General features: G+C 40.8%; 1 protein-coding gene and 1 long non-coding RNA gene across 8 annotated transcripts in view; one reads left to right on the top strand and one right to left on the bottom strand.

Moving 5' to 3' along the window:
• Positions 1-9,407, top strand: part of LOC108446132 — a 14,066-nt gene extending 4,659 nt beyond the window's left edge. The window contains exons 2-5 of the long non-coding RNA XR_001861246.1: positions 4,848-4,929; positions 7,091-7,163; positions 8,010-8,055; positions 9,325-9,407. This is a non-coding gene — a long non-coding RNA (uncharacterized LOC108446132). The remainder of the gene's footprint in view (positions 1-4,847; positions 4,930-7,090; positions 7,164-8,009; positions 8,056-9,324) is intronic.
• IMPG2 (interphotoreceptor matrix proteoglycan 2) overlaps positions 8,278-21,211 on the bottom strand; it is a 56,535-nt gene continuing 43,601 nt past the window's right edge. For 5 of the 7 annotated variants that reach the window (XM_017731857.1, XM_017731859.1, XM_017731860.1 and 2 more), the window contains 8 exons: positions 19,730-20,042; positions 17,597-19,251; positions 16,485-16,704; positions 15,073-15,283; positions 12,743-12,931; positions 12,359-12,557; positions 11,389-11,468; positions 8,278-10,500 (listed from right to left, as the gene is read on the bottom strand). In XM_017731857.1, coding sequence (XP_017587346.1) covers positions 10,488-10,500; positions 11,389-11,468; positions 12,359-12,557; positions 12,743-12,931; positions 15,073-15,283; positions 16,485-16,704; positions 17,597-19,251; positions 19,730-20,042 — 2,880 coding nt within the window. In that variant the 3' untranslated portion in view covers positions 8,278-10,487. The remainder of the gene's footprint in view (positions 10,501-11,388; positions 11,469-12,358; positions 12,558-12,742; positions 12,932-15,072; positions 15,284-16,484; positions 16,705-17,596; positions 19,252-19,729; positions 20,043-21,211) is intronic. The other 2 variants (XM_017731861.1, XR_001861244.1) reach the window with 2 other exon arrangements.

Here is a 21,211-nt window from a genome sequence, read left to right as displayed (position 1 = left end):
GGAATTCCACTGTGGTACAGCAGCTGTATAATTAATAGCATGCAAGAGCTGGAAGGGAGAAGTCGTTACAAAGACCAAGGTGCACACTGTATTTGAACTATGGCCTGGAGCTTGGTCACTTTGAGGTAATGCAGAGTGTTCTCTGTTTTACAGGGCTACTTTTGGCTCCAAATATTTGGTGACATAGTAGTCACTGATGCTTTATTTTAATATGTGTGTATTTGGCAGAGTAAGGTATAAAAGCTCAAAGATATCTGGAAAAGTTTAGCAGATGCATGGGGAGCCCTGCCAGACACTGTATCCGGACACAGGTGGTCAGGCCAGGGGGCTGCTGTGTAGGATGGTGTTTCTGGCAGATCTTAATCCCTCTTAGCTATTTCTAGCTTTGTCTTACTTGGCATGTGTTATTCATACTGATAAAGCAGGCAAAGGAGAAAGAATTGAAAGTCTCTAGTTTGCATTGTCATGACTTTGATCAATAGTGTTTAAGGTGTACATGGGGTAAAGAAACAAGAATATTTATTGGGTTGTGTTTTTTATTAAGAGGCTACAAAACAACAGGTGCAGATTTGCCAAGGAAACTTAAGAGATTTCTCTGATGCGATTTGTGTTCCTGGTCATTACATGATGTGAAAGTAGCTGCATTCAGCCTTAGCCAAAAAACCACTAATTGCTCCGGGATAAAAATAGAGCTTTAAAGAGGGCAAGGAAATTATCTTCTGACTATCCCAGTTTCAAGCTATTCAGGGAAGCTCCAGTGTGCCACTAAAAAAGATTAAATATATTAAACAGCTAGTAACTTCTGTTCTATATAAAGTGATTTCCACATTTCCAAGTGATAAATTAAGAGGAAACTCCAAGGACATTTATGTACCTGTTGCTATTAATTTTAAAATTGATAGTAATTGCTTGCATGTTTCCTACAAAAATAATGATAATATTTCTTTAGAAAAAAATCTTTCTGACTCATGGGGAGAAATTGGAACACAGGAGGGCAAATTTATAAACAAACCAGGAAATTCAAACTTGGATGGTACTCTTGAATAAAAAAGCATAATGTTCAAAAGAACTCACTGAGGCACGGAAGCTGATTACTTCAGGCTTCCTTGTTATGGGTGATATGAGAGCTGCTAAATGTGAATTATTGTAAAGTAGCACTGTTATAGCAGCAATGATTTAAGAAGCTAGATAAAGCTTTTAGAAATATTGTTACACCTACTGCTTTGGGGGGTTGTGGGGTAGGAAGCAGTAGATGGGATTTTGGTTTGAAAGCCATAAATCATCCTGTTCCCTAGTAAAAACTGGAAACATGGTGGATCATATTTTAATTTCTGGTATGGGGTGGTAGTAGTATTTGGCATTCAGCTGTCCTCACTTCTCAGGTAAATAGACTGGTTATACTGGGGGAGGGGAAGAGTGTTCTCCCTCTCTTTGATCTGTCTACTGAGAAAGCTAACAAGACTTCCAGTCATGGTGGTGTATTTTTTGTGTGTGAGATGTAAACACCTATTAATTTTCCATAAAGTAATAAGTCACCAGATGGTAAAGGTTTTTATCCATGCGGCTCTAGCTGGATTTGTACCAGTAAATTGGAGGTGAAAGGTACCATATGCTACTGTTAATCCCCAAAGCATTCATTACTCCTAAAATAACTTTCAACACTTTTTAGTGTTGACATCTCCCTTTCATTAATGTCCATACTTATTTATATGGGTAATGTTCAGATGAAATGTAATTTAAAGTATATGGAGTTTTATTTGAATGTTCCTGAGATTCAGTGCCAACTAGAAAACCAATTGTCCTCGAAAAATGATTTGGTGGCTTATGTGAAATTATTTGGTCATATCATTGCAGTCTCCAGTGGATATGGACTGTCACCACCAGCCTCAGCAGAGAGGCAAACTGCAGATAAGTGTGATAGCTTGGGAAGTTATATGTATTCTGGTGGAGAGTATCTAATTATTACTACCAAAAAATGTTTTACTGTGAGCAATGGCCAGTGCTTAGTGTCCCTGCTGGTAAGGATCTACCAGACTGGGACAAGACTGTTTTGAGATTCTGAGTGCAGAGCTTATTGAAGATACAGGGAGGACATTAAAGATTGGACCTTGGTGACTGTGTGGGTAGGTGGCAGTTTTGGAGGGAGGTGTGAAGGAAAGGATTAGTGTTGGAATTTATCCAGATCACAATTTTTCAAGACTGGCTCATGATCAGTTCTGGGACACACTTAGGGGTTCATTCAATGGCTGGATGCTCTTCAGGCTAGTAAGTGTCCAGGGTGATGTTCAGCCAGCCTTCTGCAAAAAGCACTCTGACTACAACAACACTGCCTCTAGAAACACCTTGCAGCAGATTTTTCATTAATGTGTTGATACCTGAGTTAACAGGTTCCTTTTTAAAAGTGATAGGCATAAGATTTCCAGCATGATTTAAAGAAATAATTTCAAAGCAAGTAAAATGTCAAAGCTTATGTTGACAGTTGGAATAGGACTGCATTTATTCAGTCTTCCTTTGAGAAGCAGACTGTACCTGTAGTTGATGTCTTCTGCAGAGGAGCCACTTTCCATAATAAGCTATGAGGAGAACTGTCCTCAGACCCTGAAACCAGAGAACACTTTTGTGTTTGTGGTTCTGTCTGCTCAGAAGACACTAGAAGAGGGCTGTTTGGCAGCTGCAGTTTCCGCCATGCCACCCTTGGCAGTGAGCAGTGCCAAGCACCCTTCCAGCCTGCACCATTTGGAGAACCAGCGCAGCACTGCGTGCGCCAGAAGTGAGTACCCACCAAAGCCAGGGCACCCCTTCTTGGCCAAACTGAACAGCCCTGTCATCACTGGGGAGCAAGCTTGGCCTCCCTACCCACGGGAAGGTATGGATAGGGGTATCACTGAGAGGACACCTGCTGCCAGTGCAGGTGAAATGACCAGGGTGATGTGGGCTGCCCCATGGGATGATCCTTTCCAGGCCAGCAATTGCCTGCTGCAGCCAACCTGCTTTTCCAGAGCTCAGTTGTGGATCAAGGCAGCAGATCAGTACTGATCAAACCACCACTCGTGTGTTCTGTGGGGTCCCCTAGTCTGGAAGCAACCTGAGTGACCTCAGAGTCCATGTAGAATAGCTTACCCGAGAGGGCAAGCTAGCCTTCACTGAACTTCAGTCTGTGCTACGCTGCACAGGATCTTTACCCCTAGACCATTGCCCTGACCCCAACCTAAGCTGGTAGTCTTCCCTCTTAGTACAATATTGACTGTTTGTGGTCTGCATATTACATGACAACATTACTGAGCTGGCACTTGGCAGGCTGTGGCTGCTTTGGTCTTTCTTGCTGATGCTTGGAAGAACCCTGTTTGTCCATATGGTATTTTGAAGGCAGCTGCAAATCAGATTTATTCAGTTGGAATCAACCAAAAACCTTGTAACTAGAGTAGGCTGATATCAGTTCTTTGTCCTGCCCTTGGTAAGACCCTAAAAAACTAGGTGGATGGGACTTCCTTCAATTTCTGCGGTTTCACACAGACTTGTATCTGAGCTGTTGTTGCTGACTCACACTGTAGCCAAGCTTTGTCTTTCATCTGTTTTTCTCCCCATCTTTTGCTTCTTCCTCCTAGCCTCAAAAGCACTCAGAAGTGGGATCCAATCGACAGGGATGTAGAGCACTTGGTATTACTATTGCTAGTGGGCTGGGCTGCTTCTTTAATTTGAGCCAAGTTTTGATTAGGGCTTTCCAAACTGAAGGTCTACGATACTAACTAGAGGAAAGAAAGCTCAGAGTGGCAGGATTTTGAGGCAAGCACACTGGAGATCAGCAGAAGTCCTGAAATGATCAAATAAGCAGATGTGTGAGACAGCTGGTCAGCTGGTAGTCTTAGAAAATCCAGCCAAAGACAGCGTAAGTAATTGTATTTTGCTATACCAGTTTGGTTTTTCAGCATTAATTGTATGTGGGATTTTGCATGATCTTTCATTTAAAGCTGGATAAATACTTTTGATTTTCAAATTTGGTCCCTGAATGTGTCCTCTGCTTGAGGACTAATCTTTGCTAGATTTGGGGTTTCCCATTTCCCAGAGCAGAATGAGGACAGGACACAACCACTGTATGTCACAAGGCTTAGTTAACTAGAGCTGGTTTAAAAACTGTTCATGAGACGTTCACACGAGTGTTGGAGAATTTGCATCTTTGGTTTTCTATATTACAGGGCTGAACAGCTCTCCTGTTTTTTGTTGGGTTGTCTTGTGGGGTTTTTCCCCCCATGATCAAGTTTTTCATGTTATAAAATCACCTGCTTTTTACACACAAGTAATTAAACAGTGAGAAGTTTTGTTAAGTGTTTATGGAACCTACTAGTCATCACAGATAATCAGGTTTTAAATCATGACAAGGGGTGCTGCAGTGTTCCACCTGGAGAGGAGCAGTAAATGTTTTACAAGTTTGTTCACAGGCAGCTGAGAATACTTGATACAAGACAGCTCTCGAATAGGTGCTGAGCAGTGAAGCTGCAGAACCTCTGCTCTACTAGGTCATGCACATCCCTCACTAGTATTTCAGAAGTAAAATTTTCCATTTAACCTCTACTGATAGATGCGCTCAGTGTACTTAATCCTTCCTCTCTGCTTATCTCTGGGTGTGGCAGCAGCAAGATGCAGAGGGCCAGACTGGGCAAAATGGTCAGAGTGCTGCCCTCCCTTTAGCAAAGCAATATTAAGGATAATTAGATAAAAGTATTGACTTGAAGGTTTATCAAATCAAAGTGGTTATGCGGTGTTTCTCCTCTTCCTTATATAGGAAAAACCCTTTAAAATATAACCTCTTTACTTTGTTTTTCCTGACATCACTTATTCCGTCTTTCCAGGCAAAATGATCCTTTTTAGAGACTGGTTTTGGCTGCCTACAAACTGTGGACAGGTTCTCTGCTTTGAACACCTTACCAGCAGGTGCTATTTCCTTTCTTTTCTTGGCAGATAAGTGAAAAGCTCTCATGTGCTTTGCTCTTTGAAAAATGTCCGTGGTGTCATTGATGTTCTTAGAGATAACCGCAAAGCACTTACCATCATTCTTACTCTTAAGTCACAAACCCACTGCTTCTGCTTTTGTTAGCTTGGTGTATTCGGTGTTGCATTAGACATGACATGTCCCATCAGAAGCTATATGCATAATGCTAAAGGTTTAAGTCTCCTGAAAGGTCAGTTTCTGTGTTTATGAGGCTCCCAGTCACATTCCCTGCAAGCCATGGGAGGACATTCCAGTGTGGGATCGTTTTTGAAACCTGATGGTTTTTTTAACAGATATTCATGTGCTGACATTATAAATGCTGCTGTGGTGGGAAGAAGAGCAAAGTGAGAACTCCATATGGAAGACCTGTGTAGACCACACTGCCTTCCCAAAATGGCTGTGGGTTTGCATCCATGCCTAAGGGGAGCAGATAAAAAGCAAACACTAAAAATAAGCGTGGAAAGGCTTTGCTGATTTTTTTGTTGTTATTGTTTGTGGTTGTTTTAATTTAATTTTTTAATCAAAACTTTAAATAATAAAGGACAAAAAAAGGGAGGAAAAAGCTGTGCAGCAGTCTCTGGTTTACTGGAGAACTGTACAAAGCATTTTTTTGGATCAAAACATTCTGATCTTTCCACCTGAAAGTAGGGATGGGAAGAAGAGGCACTTCCTTACTGAGCAGATGACAGGAACTACAAACAGGTAACTACAGCCGGTTACCTGTAGGTTATGGTAGGAGACAAGCCCTGTGCTGCTGCTGGAAGTGTTTTGCATCCCCCTCCCTTTCTCAGACAAGAGATCATATAATCACTGTGTAATCCTCTTTAGGTGGAGCTGAGTGAATTTCCTCTTAGCTGTCTCCCATGAGTAGGTAGAAATCTTTCACACTTGGAATTGCTTGTAAGCTCACCTTTGAAAATCTCCCTCTTCACTGGCTCTCTTTTATCCAGCCACATGCCCATGTTACTACATAAAGTTTTGATGTATAGGCATATCCTTTATTGTTTCCATTTTCATTTCTGTTCAACCTATATCACCCTTTCCAGACAAGCATGGTTTCCCCATCTGGTAATCAGGTGTGGGGATGCAACTGCAAGTCTGATTAACACCAACTCTAACTTGTGTTTAATAGATTTTTGAACAAGACTTAAACCTCCAAAGATTCAAGACAGATAATCATATTTGGTTGGTTTAGTAGCATAAATGAGAGCTGGGGTAGTGTCCCCTTATAAAAGGTCAGGCTTTAAGTGCAGTTTACCACAAATTATATATTCAGTATAGAAACATAGTCCTTAGATGTGCTGATGGTATAACTGATTTTTAAAAAATATAAATTGGCATATGTCTCATAAAATTCTAGTATTGAGAGTATTTCTCATCCTGAAACAAGGAAGAGATTAAATCAGATTTTGTGTTGAATTGGAGACAAAGTAAAACTAAAAGCACAGGCTCCGAATAGCTGTAGCACCTTAGGCAAGATGACATTTTAGTCCTGGAACCTGCTGCCATCCCCCAAGCAGAGCTGCCTGTTGCGAGTGCTCAGTGTGCTGGGTGACTCAACAAGCAGGGTGAGTAGCAGCACAAACAAGAGTCCAAGAGGATGGGAACTCAACTAAAATTCCTGGGGGTCATGAATAATCTGGAATAGGAGAGCCAATTAGTGGTAAATATGGCAAACCCAAAACTTTCCCACTTGATCTGACAAAAGAAAAACATTCCTGGCCCAGAAAGAGCTTTGGTATTTTTTTCCAGTTGAGAAACAAAAGCAAATGGATCAGTATTATGTAAAATGTGATATATCTGTTTTCCCAAACTGGATCAAGTAGTGAAGGATAAAACAGAAGTATTGCTGGTGTTGTAGTACTCTTCAAATAAACCAAGTGCCACAAAAGTCCCGTGTGTTTTCAACTACTATTTAAAACTGTAACAACAACAACAGCCCTGACCCATTTCCTATCCTGTACAGAGTTGGTCTGTGTCTGTCCTACCATGCTTACAGATAGATAAATTTGTATTGGTGAATATTTTTGCTTTGAGTTCTATAGAATGAGATGACTGCTCCTATGCTGGAGCTCTAGCCCCTTTCTGTGCCTCTCTTCACAGAATCCACAGAGTCCTCTCACACTGCTGCAGCCCTTTGGAACAAGGACTGACTCCAGCAGGTCTGATGAGAAATGTGAGCGAAAGTCTTGATTATTAAAGGCTTTTTTCATTCTAACATTTAAGCTGTAACTTCTTAAAATCTAAAGTTTATTCATGCATGTCCTTGGTTTGGAGGAGATAGGAGGAATTCATAGTTTCAGCTGTCTCTGAGAACATGAAAAAGTCTGTTTTCTGGAACTAAACTGGTACCCAGCAATACATGAAGCTCACAGTCTGGAGCCTAGTGGAATACTCAGTTATTTGGTATCTTTCAGCAACTTGGTGGCAAGGCTCTGCGCTTTGCAAAAAAGCAAATACAAGACAAGCACACAATTCCTGAAATGCTGGTAGTCTTGCAGCTCTGAACACTTGTTTTCTGTTTGCATTTCTGACCCTGATAGAATTCTAGCGCTGTGGATTGGTGCCTTGAGGTTTAAGTCAGGCCTTGAGAGATCCAGCCTGGGCTGCTGGGTGTTTGACATCCTCTGTTAAAGGGGCAGCTGGTAGGGGCCTGCAGGACCTCATTTTCTTCTATCTTTCCAGCCTTGAGGGGAGACACAGCTGCTGATAGACCTGTCAGCATTTTGTAAACAATAAGTGCTTTTTTTCCATGCTCTTAAATGAAACCAAGTCATTCAAACCTGCACTTTTTACTTTTAATAAGTGAAAAAGTGCATGCTAACTGATAATAGACTGATAGATTTGTACACAGAGCTGGTTGGGGGGTGGTTTGCTTTTTTTTTTTTTTGTTGGTTTGGGGGTTTGGGATTTTTTTTTTTGTTTATTTGATTTTTTAATTTAGAGTTCTTTATCTTCACCTTGGATTGGGAAAGTATCAAAGAAAATTAATCATTCATTAAATTCTTGTCTTTTTGATTAGGGATGAAACAACTTCAAAAGAGTTTAACTGAAAGCAAAGCACTCAGGTATGTGCTTTCCAGCATGAAATTTCAGACTATAACCTTGCAAGTGTTAATGAACTACATTTGGCACTTTTGTTAGCAAAGGAGTTTACCAGCTTAGCCAACTCTGTTAAGACAAAACAAAACAACACAACACAGCTTTCTGATCCTACACACACAAATGCTCATGGCTAAGACGTCTTCTCCATGTCAAACTCAGTCTCTACATGAATGTTATAGAAAAAATATTTTGGAAATAATTTTTTATTGTAGTGGAAAGATACCATCATGTTCATATGTATACACAAACACAAAGAAAATATTGCTGTATATTCACTGAAATACCTCACACTCAGTATAACCAAACCTCTTCTCAGCTTGTGCACAGCAGAATACCTTGAAAACATCTATGATCCCAGGTGCCATCCACTGCTGCACTCTGCAGGAGCGGCACCAGGTCTCCCAGGGCTGGTAGCTGAGCTGCACAGAAACAAGTCCCAGGCTGTTGCCCACCCTGAGCCCAGTAATTCTCTGCTATGATCACGGGCCCTGGTGTTATAGAGTGGCTCAGCTGTGCTGCTGTAGGGCCATGAAGAGTGGGCTGTGCCTCAGAAACTCTGGACCAGTTGCTCTGACAGCTCTCGGGCCAGCCAGTAGAGTGGGGCCTCTGTCTCATAACATCTGGTCACAATGTTCAGCAGCACCATATTATTTCCTGCTGTGTGGCATTATTTGGTTTTCAGTGGTTTATATAAGCATTTTTTTGACAGATGTGTGGCTCTGATACCCATCCCCTGCCACTCAAGGCAAGAAGGTTCTATACAAACGATCCAGTGAGGTTATCCAGGACATGTAGAAAAATTGCATTGAAATATTCTGTTGTTTAGCTAAGCTCCCTAAAGACAATCAAGTAATTCTCACTATCACTTAACTCTAGAAAGTATCAGGTGGCTGTTGGCACATGTGGGCCGAGAACTACATAAGCTGTAGAAATAAATCACTTGGCCTTTTTTGCTAGCACAAGCTAATGTGATTGTAATTGGTGCCCTAACCCTGACAGCTGTGTTAATGACTTAAACAAGAGACCCTGGGTGATTGAGCAGAGCCCCAACACAGCTTAAAGTATTCAGAACTCTCTTCATAACTTGAAGATAAAATTCTGTTTCTTTACTTGGAAGTCCCCATCTCAATTCAGCTATTTAAAAATGCTTCAGACTGACTTCTTCTGCTTAAGTAATTCTATGCTGATTTCCACTAAACTAAGAATAATTTCACTTTTTCCTTTCCCTGCAGGAAAATGCTGACATCTACCAAATGTGCATGGACTTAAGTACACGATTTTGAAAGGGAGCTCATGGCAGACTATTGCCCAGTTCAGTAATTTGAAATATTAGTTGGCTGAATTCAACACTGAGTAAACACTAAATATATTATAGATATAAAAGAATGGGCACAAATGCCAGTGTAGTATTTCATTATTAAAACTAGTCATCTTTCTATTCCAACTACTAAATGCATTATGAAAACAAGCTGGGAAGGAAACACACAACAAATAAATAATGCATATTAACTTACAAAATATGAAACAAAATGTCTACATACAAAAAAAAAAAATCAATGTTAGTCACTTAAGCTTCACAAACATTTGTATGATAGAAGCCCTTCTGTGCCCCAGCTTGTGTGTCTGCCAGAATAAGCTGGAGAACCAACCATCCTGGCTTTAGAGACACTGCACTGTGCTGCAGAAGCACCACCCTGCCTTTCCAAGGCTCCCTGTGGGTCACTGACAGGCGGCAGTGATGCTGATTTTCGGGGAGAGCCTTCAGGAGGCTGCAGGCTCGGTGCTATCCTCTGCTGTGCTAATGCCAGGTGGCAAAATGTACATCAGGCTTCTGTACTGATGAAGAAGAAAAGCTTTTCCTGTGAGGTTTTGTTTGTGTTGATAACAGGAATGCTTTTAAATAATGCTAACAAAATTCTAGCACAATTGTTCTCCCCTACAACTCATTCCCTTGCCAATCAAGTATTTCCTTCCACTGGTGTTTTATACCAATGAAATCACCACTGGAGCCTCCATTGAGGGGATAAAATGCCAAGCAGGGATTTTCAATGTGCATTTTATTTTGGTTGTGCATGTATCTTGTCTTATCCGAGGAGATTTTTTTTGCCTTTGTATACAAAATCTTTCAATGTCCATTTTGAAGTTAAAGAAAAATGAACTTTCATAACCTCTGCCCCTTCTGATCACCTCTTAAAAACGTCACTTTACATGGAAAAGCCAGAAGAAATTGAGATAAACAGGCATCTGTACATTTTAGCCATTCATTGAGAAAACATCTGTATCCATCCATGCAACGTTAAGACTATAAGTAACTTTGCAGTTACATCTGAGCCCATTGCTGTGGCAGCATGGTAGTGTTTATCGCCCACGTGTATTCTATCAATTTCTTTTTTTCTTAAAGCAGCTTCCTGAAACAAAAACCAGAAAAGCAGTGATTAATTTAATCTCTTTCAAACATTGGATTCAAGGCTTATACAAGGCAGCCCTTACTACTTTCCAGCTGTGGAAAATCCAGACACCAAGCCTTTTCAAGATGAAAAAATGAATGACTGACATGGAAAAATGTGAACTGCTGTTCTTTTCAATTAAAAAAAAATTATTGCTGAAGATCTGGGAACACAAGTTTTTTCTGCTACTGTAGATATTTTTAATAGGATGCCAAGGAATTGTACTACAGTACCTTTCAAAGTAACTCAGCAAGCTGTGGTTTGCTGCTTTCTACAGCAGGAGTACAGTTCATGTGAGTGTGTATGCTAACAATAAATTCCTTGAGGACCTTCTTTGTGCTTAGCTTCCAGCAAAGCACACAGCTCAGATTGCTTAATTGCTTGGAATTGTAAAATTTCTGTTATAGTTGGTGCCCACCATACCAGACAGGACTGTGCCAGAGATCTGTCAGGTGTTGATCAGTTGCCAAGTCTTGAGAACTAAAGCTAAACTAGCATGCTTTTAAAATTTCTATTTTTAAACAAAGCACTGGGCAATGGGAACTACACTAGAAGAATGAAGAAGATTCTGTGCTTTCAAGAGCCTAAATTGATATCAGAGCTCTGATACCCATTAACTCAGGGATTCCTCTTCACTGTTTTTTTTTTTTTTTTTCTGGGACTATCTACTTTTATCACTGATTATTAAGTATTGTAAAAGGGTTGAACCTCTTCAAAAATAATGTGGAAATCTTAGCCTCTAGTGTCCTAGCATTTCTAGAACCTTAAAAAAATAATACATTAATGTACTAAAGGCCACAGGAGAAAACATCAAAGGAGTTAGTTATCCAGACAAGACATTTCACTCACATTTGATGCTGCCTAACAAACTCTGCAAACTGGCGGTCTTTAGCGTAGAGCTCTATAATTCGAATTCTGTCCTGAATTTCCTAGAATACAATAAACAGAATTGTAAGTACATAATAGGAATCAGAATGCTACTGAAATAACTGATTTCTGGGTTTTGGGAAATAAGCCTCCTATGCATTGCTGTTTCAAAGAGTGGGGCTTGAAACTGGGCACTCCAATACTAAAATTCTTCTTTATTTTATTAGGATTCTTCTAATTTATTTTTTTTTAAGTGAAGCATTTCATTTGAATTCAGTAATGTTTCACTTTTAACTCAAAACCAGGGTTTGGACAGAGTGTAGCATTTCAACAGGCTTTAACAAAAGCATTTATCTCAGAGATACTTTGCCTACCAGTCCAACTACATACTGGATTCACACCTCTCACAGTTGCTTAAGGATCTGTGGTTAGTTCTGGGATGTAAATCCCTTCTCTTTAGCCTTCTAGAGTAAACCTTGGATACTGTGTATACAGGAAGAAAAAAGATATGATCTAACTTGCAGCTAATAGAAGGACTTTAAAAACAGTCAGAAAATACCCAAAAACAAAAGGAGCCTGTGAAAAGGCCTGGATGTACCAGTTTTTCACTGTGTAACTACCCTTACATAAGATAGTTGGCTTTAAAAGGTAAATGTTGTGTCAAGTAATACATCAAACCTCCCCAACCCCTGTGAAGTTACTTACGGGGTCAGCTCCTTCATTATGTGAAATTCATTACAGCTCAGAACAAAACCATAACTTTCTCTAAAAGCAAGCAAGGAAAGCAAGCTTTTCTGTATTCTTTTAAATATTTGCAGCAGCCGCTGCAACCTGTTTATCTAGAGCATAGACACTGGGGAAAGACTGGGCCCACCTCTGAGGTTAGAAGTGTGGAATAAGCTTACTGTTTACATGATCTTTCCCATGCCACTATGAAAACAAGGTCATTTACCTCCTTAGTAAGCTCACTGTTTTCATAAATGTGCCTGATCTCTTCACTGCTGTAGTCTGTGGATGTCTCTGCACTGGTGGAACTGTAGGACGTTAGCTGCGGATATCTCCGGTAATAATGGCTGTAGCCAGTCGTATCACTTTCATACATGGGATTGTATTTAACTGCGTTCTCAATGGACGAGAGGCTGTCACCCTGCCTGGGGGAGCAATAAACAAACTGTGAGCTTCTCTGCAGCCTGGAGGGGCAGCAGATAGACTAAGGAAGCCTGGCATTTGGAGGTGCCTGTACATCCTGTTGCTTGTAAACTGTCTGATGTAAGACTTACGACAGAATTATCCTTATTGTAGCTGATGTTTTAAAATATTAGATGGTGTCACCTACCCCTGTGAGTCCCCAGTATCACTCTTTGTGTACTGGTCTCGAAGGGTCCTGGCCAAGAAGAAGATGACAGCAGATGCCACAAGAAGGAATCCTGCCACAGAAGCAATCGCAATACCCACAACCAGTGGCTCAGACACATATTCCTCACAGTGCTCCCCTCTGTACCACCAGTTCTCTCCCACACGGCACCTGCCACAAAGAAACACAGGGAAATTACACACCAGCAAAAGCTTTGGCTAATGTATTGAAGTTCCCGTTATGATGTGACCTCAGTTAAGTCACCCCAATAAATATCTTTTCATTGTCTGATCATCAATTTTCTTTATTATTTTTATTATTATTATGGATATACTTTCTGGTAGATAATCATGTAGCAGTTTGGGTTGAAAGGGACCTTTAAAGGTCATCTAGTCCCCTGCAATGAGCAGGGACATCTTCAACTAGATCAGGTTGCTCAGAGCCCCATCCAGTTCAGGGGTGGGGCATCCACCATCTCTCTGGGCAACATGTTCCAGTGTCTCACCACCCCCACTGTAAAAATTTCTTCCTTATATCTAGTCTGAATCTACCTTCTTTTAGTTTAAAACCATTACGCCTTGTCCTATCACAACAGACCCTGCTAAAGAGTTCGTCCTCACCTTTCTTGTAAGACGCCTTTAAGTATTGAAAGGCCACAAGAAATGTCTCCCAGAAACCTTCTCTTCTCCAGGATGAACTACCCCAACCACAAAATTGAATGAAGGTAGGTAAAATAGCAAAATGTTAATGCATTTGTGGTGGGAAACACCTGTGCTTTATGCAATTTACAGCTTCCTATGATGTGTTAAAGTACCCTGTGATGTGTCAAAACTGGAAGGTGTTTAGACTGAGGAAAAACTCCTGCCTTGACTGAGCCTTGCACATGGCATATCAATACTGCAAAGGTAGAAAGCAGTTGTCTTTATCATCCTGTAATGCAAATGCTAATGGAGATGTGTTAGCTGAGTAGAATGTTCCTAGTGTTGTGAGCTTCACAATGGCTAAACAGATACATAAAATAAATGACTTGATGGACGTGCATGTCCAAGAGTGTATTTGTGGAATGGTTGCCGAAAACAGTATTCAGCATTTCTGCCTAAATGTTGTTTTGAACATGGGAACTATAATGTTCTTATTATTGACTTTAAGTATACCAGTAAAAATATATATTTGCATTATGGGTGTTTGGGAGTTTTTTCTATAAAAACCCAAGGTATTGTAATGTATTATGACCATGCACAGCAATGAACCTTACTAATAAGAAACGTCAGTAAATTAAGTCTTCTAACATAATGATCTGACACAGTTTCTGAAAGTAGTAAGCAATACTTCAAATTTTCAGAAAGTTTTTAATAAATACTGGCTGGAACAGGCTTGAGTTCAGATACTTACCTGCTTCTAATTAACACTATCACACAAATATGATTAAATTTTTAATGCATCTATGATAGTTCCCATTTTTAAAGTTGTAAAACCATTTTAATTCCTTCTGTTAACTGTTAGCACTCGAAGATTGACTTTAGAGATGTGCTAGGTAAACTTTAAAAAAAAAATCACATGAAGTAACAAATAACTACTAGTAATAATACTCTTCTTTGCAATAGTTTTCTTAATTTTTGTTGATATATACATTTTATTTTTAAAAATAGACTATTACATTTCTTGGAAAGTAAAAAATAAAGTGCCGTGTCAGGGGCATCAACAATTTGCCTGTATTTTGCACAAAATCTTTTTGGTTACCTGCAAAATACAGCAATCCTGTTCAGATGCATCTGTATCTTTTTTTTAAGCAAAAATCTGGGGTCTGTTCCTTTGTCCATTTATGAACCCACATGATTTTTCCCACATGTACAATGATTTACTTTTATGCTTTTTCCAAACCAAAAGCATTATATTTAATTTATTGGTGCACTATCAATATGCCTTTGAGGTATGAATTTCTCTTTCAGAATTAACTCTCATAGGTGATATGACACTATCAGAAACTTTGCTACTTGAGAAAACCTCTGGAGATAAATTCTGTCCCCAAAGGTCAATAAAAGTGATTTGAACAACTGGCTGTGTTTCATTACAACCATTATTCCTAATTAGTTTTATTTTCTGATGTTTCTATTCTACTAATTTGTTACAGTCTCATTGACGATATACTGGGACTTGCACTGAGCAGCAGAACATGAATGATAATCACAGTCTACTCACTTGTTACACAATATTATACAGAAGTTTAGACAAATCTTATAGAATGCTACAACAGAGGAGGCAATAGGAGTTTTCATCCAGGAAGCACAACTTCCAACAGCAGGGTGACCTACCTACAGATGGCCCCTTGCCCAGGGCTTATGTCACACTTGCCATCGTTCAGGCAGAAGTTTGGTTGCAGATCACAAATGCTGTTGCATGGCAGCCCATCAATGCTGAGGTAGCCAGGGTTGCAGACACACTCAGCTTCCCCACTCCAGCGATTTACTAAGCACTCAGAGAACTCATTGCAGGCCTGGAACTTGCACGGATCTGCTTGCTCACCTGACAATACACAGAGCAAAAACTATTAATGAAAGAGGAAAGCCTTAACTGAGACAAGGTGCTGGCTGCCATCTTCTCTAATGTCTCTTGTTAATCCACAAAAATCCATTGTGCATCTTTCCTGAGAAACAAAAGGTTCTGCTAAGGTGAACAAGCACTAGCAAGTATTCCTCTGTCTGCACATGCCAGTGGCTTGGCTAAGAACACCCAACAGGCAAAAAAGCAAGTATAAAGTGGTCTTTTTCATACTGGAACAGGCAGTACCTCATTTTCTCTGTCTGCTGAAACTCTATTTTACAAATGAGTAAACCACAGGTGATCTCCAGTATTTCTTACAGAAAATCTAGGCAGCATATGGGGATGGGCAGAGGATCATTGGGCACTCACCATCTGCTGTGAGGGGATTTGCCTTTTTGTCTGCAAGGAACACAAGCTTGTAGCATTCAAGATACCTCACTTGTATCAGGCTTAAGAGGCTGGCGTACAGCTAAACAACCAATTTCAGAACATTTTCCATGCTAATTAGACCATCTTTATAAGAGACCTATCCAAGAAGAACAGCTACCATATGCCAACAGGTCAGCACTCTTTATTTTTCTCTAACCTTAAAACAGAAAACTATGTCTGGGTTGCTTATATGGTTGCTTAAACTACTGGCTAACTTGGGCAGGGGAAAAAACTAAAACAACTTTCTCCCTGTATCAGAGGAATGAAGCAAGAAGGCCTGTCACTTTTTAGTGCAACCAAGACCTTACCCCAAGAATGAGGCAGCAACTGCTACCTATGCAGATGCCCACCAGGCAGGTAAACTGGCCACCACCTGTGGGGAAAAGCCATGTGGAATAAGTTCAAACCATTAAAGTAAGTGCAGGAGAGATGGGCACCACTGTTCTCCCTGAGCCATCTGCTTCCTCACTTCCCAGGCCAAGTACAGGGGCATTATACACAGTATTCCATGAGTTAATTTGTCTCCATAAATCTATAAGGACCCCATCCAGCTTTCTCTGTCTGGGTCGCACTTTGATTTTCATCTCTTTTGTCCCAGGGCAGATTTTCATTTGTTTTCACTCTATGAAATGCTGCCTAAAGCCCAGCCTGTGAAAAGCAGTAGGCAGCCTCTGAGCTGTTGGGATCCTTAGTACCTAATACAGAAATTTTGCTAGATCTCTTGTTTTAAGCTGCAATTCCCTGCTGTCCTTACCTGATTCCACATCCAGGGAGTATTTATCAATGGCCAGGTTCATGGTGTGATATGCAGTGTTGCAGAAATCTTCCAGGATCATGTACACAGCGTTGGTGACATTCCGAGGCACAGGTTTGGCAAATTTCATTCGACTGTTCACCACAATGCTGCCATTTCTGAAGTTCAGGATTTCCAGATTCTGGAATCCCGTCAGATTTGACTGAAGGTAGGGCACCAGCTGCAACACAGGGGATGTGACAGAAAAGCTGAATCTTTGAGTGTCTCTCTACTCAAGCCAGTTGCACTGCTACTACACCAGACAATGGGAGTCTGAATGATCTTATCCAAATCCTGCATCAAGGGCATTAATCCTTACCCAGCTGAGGTCTGTGTTGGCAGCCTACCAGGAGCCTGAATACTTAAGAGTATATCAATTTGCAAGGGCTTCTAAAAATCTACAATTCAGAAATACAGTTCTCAGGACATACGTCATGCTCGCCCTTGATCTAAGTACCATGAATACTTGGCATTTCACAGGATTTTTCTTTCAAGCATGTCCCCCTTCCCTCTCTCTGCTTTGCTCCCTTCATCTCTCACAACAGAATGTTTGTTTCAGTCAGAAGAGGGGAATTTCCCAGTTAAAACTTGGCAGTCGGTGCTGTGTAATTGTTGTGAGGCTTTCCTAGTCATCAGCCAGGTTAGGAGCAGCTTAATTCCCTGAGCTACCTCTTACTTAGGACAGGTGGAACGTGTTGTAGAAAAGCTACCTGCTCACAGCCCCAGATTTTTTTTGCATCTTTCTCCCTATAAACTAAATACAGAGCACTCTGGAAGCAAGTAGGGGGAGTGTGGTAGTGACTTCAGCTACACTGCTATATTTATTGGCACCAGCAGGGCAGCTGGTCCATGGTGCTAAGGAGTTCTGCCTTAGAGAGACTATTGACTGAATAAAAGATGAACAGCATGCCACCACCCATTTCCAGACAGAATTTTCCCCACAGAGGGACACAAATCTGATGTGTAAACACTAGTTTTGAATTGCCCTCTGCGAAAGAGGGATGACTAAATATAATTTACCAACAGTTTTTGTCTATCTGGTAGTGGACATTTAGCATAGAAGTGACTCTTACCAGTTCCAAGAATCGCTGCTCCAAGGCTTTGTATTCAGGGGAGTTTTTATTAAACAGGTCCTCTGAAAACATCATGTTGGTAACGCGAAGACTGAAGAACACAACTAGAGCTCGGGACGGGACTGTGCTACTATAGTGAGTTTCATGTGTGGCCCAAGCCACGCTGGCCATCTCTGTGGACTGGACACGAGTTGTTAGCTCCATGTGACTTTCCGTCATTCTCCTTCCCTCCTCAGTCCTCCCAGGAGAAAAGTGGACAGTGCTAACACCATCCAGGTCTACTGAAACATCCAGGACTCTTGTTGTTTCATCTCCCAGCTTTGTTGAGGTAGCCACAGACAATGATGGCGAGGATGCCACAGGAGGGAGATGGGATGGAAGCTCAACGGTGCTTGTTGTTACACTCACTGTTTGATAATCCATAACAGTGCTGAAGCTCATGGAAATGTGCGTGTCATGGTCTGTACCATCCTGCACAGCAAAGCCCTCTAGGACAGTGGTGTGACCTGTTACAGAAGGAACTTCAGCTGAACCTTGAGTAACAGCTGGCATTGCTGGTTGCACTGTCTGATCTAAGGAGGTCTCAAGTGCCCTGTCAGTAGGCCAAAAATCAGCTGGTTCCTTCACTGCTGATCCAGGAGCGTCTTGGTCTGCCAGCGATGAATCTAGGGCTTGCTGCTCTTCTGTGGAAGCATCAGGCTTTACCATGGAAGGACCTGCAGTCAGAATAGTTCCTGAAGAGGTTGTGTCCAAGTGTCCTATCGTAGCAGCTTCCATTACATCCGGTTGCTTCACTGTGAATAGTTCTTCTGCCATTGCCCTGTCTTCACTTTGGTGTTCAACTACATCAGAGATTATGTTCTGGCCTACACTAAACTCCTCAGGTTGCTCCATACTGACAGTCCCTGTGGATATAACGAGACTATCTTCCACAGACAGATCTGTATATGGTGGTGAGACAGGGGGCTCTCCAGCTGGCATGACAAAAGAAGAGTCATACATGCCCAGGGTTTCTGTCTGTGTAGATGGTTCCACAGACGATGGCTCTTCTGTCTGTAACAGAGGTACTTGCAGAGTTGTAGTCTCTGGAAAGACAAATATTTCAGATTCATCAAGGAAATCTTTTATATCGACTATCCCTTCATTCTCATCTTTGGAAAGATCATAATCTAATTTATTCCCAGAGTTAAGAATATAGTCTAAAATCATGCCTTCAGGAATATCCTCAGTTTTGATTAACAAAGAGTCATTGTCATCTTCAAGCCAGCTATCAGGACCAGGGTAGAAAACTGGTTCCAAGGTTGCTTCTTCCCAAGGCCAGATACTTGATTCCATTTCTTTTCCTGAACCATCAAAAGCTGAACCAGACCCATCATCATATATAACTCTATCTCCAAGAAATATATCAGTTTCGTCTTCCATAGGGGGCACTTCTAAGGGAAAAGGAATTTCTTCCACAGAGTCTGCACTGTCACTGCCCTCAGGACTACCTTGGATTACTTCTTCCTTCTCTTGAATATCAGTCTCTACAACTGATGAAGAGGCCACTGTTGGTGCAGAAAGCAGAGGAACTACATAGTCATCGGTAGATGGAGATTCTTCAGGCACAAGGTGAGAAGGACTTAAAGGCAAAAGTTCTTCAGATAATCCAGTATCTTCAAACATTAAAAATAAAAATAAATTTACAATTAGATCTTGGTGATGATAAAAAGGGTCAAATTTCATTAATTTTATTTTTTGTAGATCTGTATTCCACATTTTCCATAATATATCCTGGCCTTTGTATGCCAAAGGATTCCTTTGTATCATAAGGATCCCTGTTAACCTCTCCTACTTTCCATTCAGATATTTTATGGGCCAAGTCAAGACACACAAAATTACTTCTCTGCTATTTAACAAGTGCCACATATGTATCATTTCCAGAGGAGATAAACAGGCATTATCAGCTATTACAAGCATTTTACCTTGGTATACAGTTCTTAGATACATGCACACACAAAAGGCAAAAACTGGCAGAGAAAGATACTCAATTTTTAGACCTTTCTAAAAACTCATTTTGGTGAACTATAATTTGGTGAGCATCAGGAAACACTGGTAGCCAAATTTAAGCTTCAGTCAGTGGCATTAACTTACCTTCTGAAGAACTGGGGGCTGAAAGCCATTCCTGAGAGTCCATAGAACCGTGCTCTAACACTGGTACAGTGACTAAACGAGAAGTCTCTAAATTCAGCCCATCAGGCAAAGCAGTGATGTCAGCCTCTGAGGAAAGTGGAGCTTCAGGTGCCAAACTGGCCTCATAGTCAATATTCTCTGGTCTTGGCTGGATTTCATTGTCACTAGACTGCTCACTGTCTGAGGTGGAGTCTGGTTTGGTGTAATCAAAGGGCAAAGCATTGCTGACAGTTGATTCATCTGCAGAAGGACGTTCAGCTAAAAAGGTGCTGTCCTGGAACATGAAGCCACTATTAATATTTCCACTATTACAGGGGAAATACTGATCATCTGCATTGGGCTGAACACACAGAAGGGGTTAACAGCAGGCAGTGGCCAAGTCTTGGACTACTGCCTCTGAGGGAGAGATGTACAGCAGCAGGATGAGTGGCAAATATAGACCCTTACTAATCCTGTGCAATATACATGTAAAATGCACATCCTTCTGACAAATGTCGTACCCAGTCATGTCCATCAAAAAGGGAAGGGAGACATTCAGATTGATTGGAGTGCAGCATCCCTTATGGTATTGAGAGATTTACCATCCAACAATATCCAACCCCATCTCCTTTCCTATGCTGAAAAAATGAATCTGTCCATCTCTAATTAAATCAAAGATAAATGTCTGCTTTCCTGAAGCATGATGAGGTTCTAACAGCTACTGTTCATCAGCCACACAACCAATACAGTAATTCTAATATTTCAGTTACTATGATACATGAAACAGTATAGAAAGTGAACTTTGATGTATGCAAGCCCGGTCATCATTTATTGATATTTTTTAGTTTATGGGTATGAAAACCCAGGAGGATAACAAAGACCAGAATGTAATGAGGAGCACTCAGAACTTGGAATAATTTAGTCTCAAAGCCAAGATACCTGTGCAGGAAAAAAAAAAAATCTATCAGCAGTAATGATGAACAGCAAAGCATATGCAGAATGAATTTGTGAATTATTTGAAATGTGAAAAAAATAATACTTTTTTTACATCTCCAATTTCCACACTGTTTACTTACTACTCCACATCCCAATCATTAGTTGGTTTCCAGTTAAAGTAGTTAGCATATTTCATCTTTGAGTATTAATCTCCTACTGTCTGATGCGGTAGTTATATTGGAAAAAGTCAATAAAGATGTTAAGTTATTTGGTCAAGACTACAAAAGCAAGCTGATAGCCTAAAACTCAGGAATTAGTGCTTTGCATGGATACCTGCCCGCATATAAATGCTGTGCAGTACTGGGATATGGACCCAAAAACTTGTGGGGCATGAAAGACTGCCAAGCAATTTCAAGAAGTAGCAATTTACTAAGGACTAACAAACCGCTAATGGCGATGTGTAAACTTACATGTGCAGTGGACGCAGGTTTCTGTAATATGTATTACAGTTCAAAACCACTCTAATCA

The sequence above is a fragment of the Corvus brachyrhynchos genome, unplaced genomic scaffold (genome assembly GCF_000691975.1).
Source record: "Corvus brachyrhynchos isolate BGI_N302 unplaced genomic scaffold, ASM69197v1 scaffold3, whole genome shotgun sequence".
NCBI classification, from domain to species: Eukaryota; Metazoa; Chordata; class Aves; order Passeriformes; family Corvidae; genus Corvus; species Corvus brachyrhynchos.
This window is presented reverse-complemented; position numbering and strand designations above follow the sequence as displayed.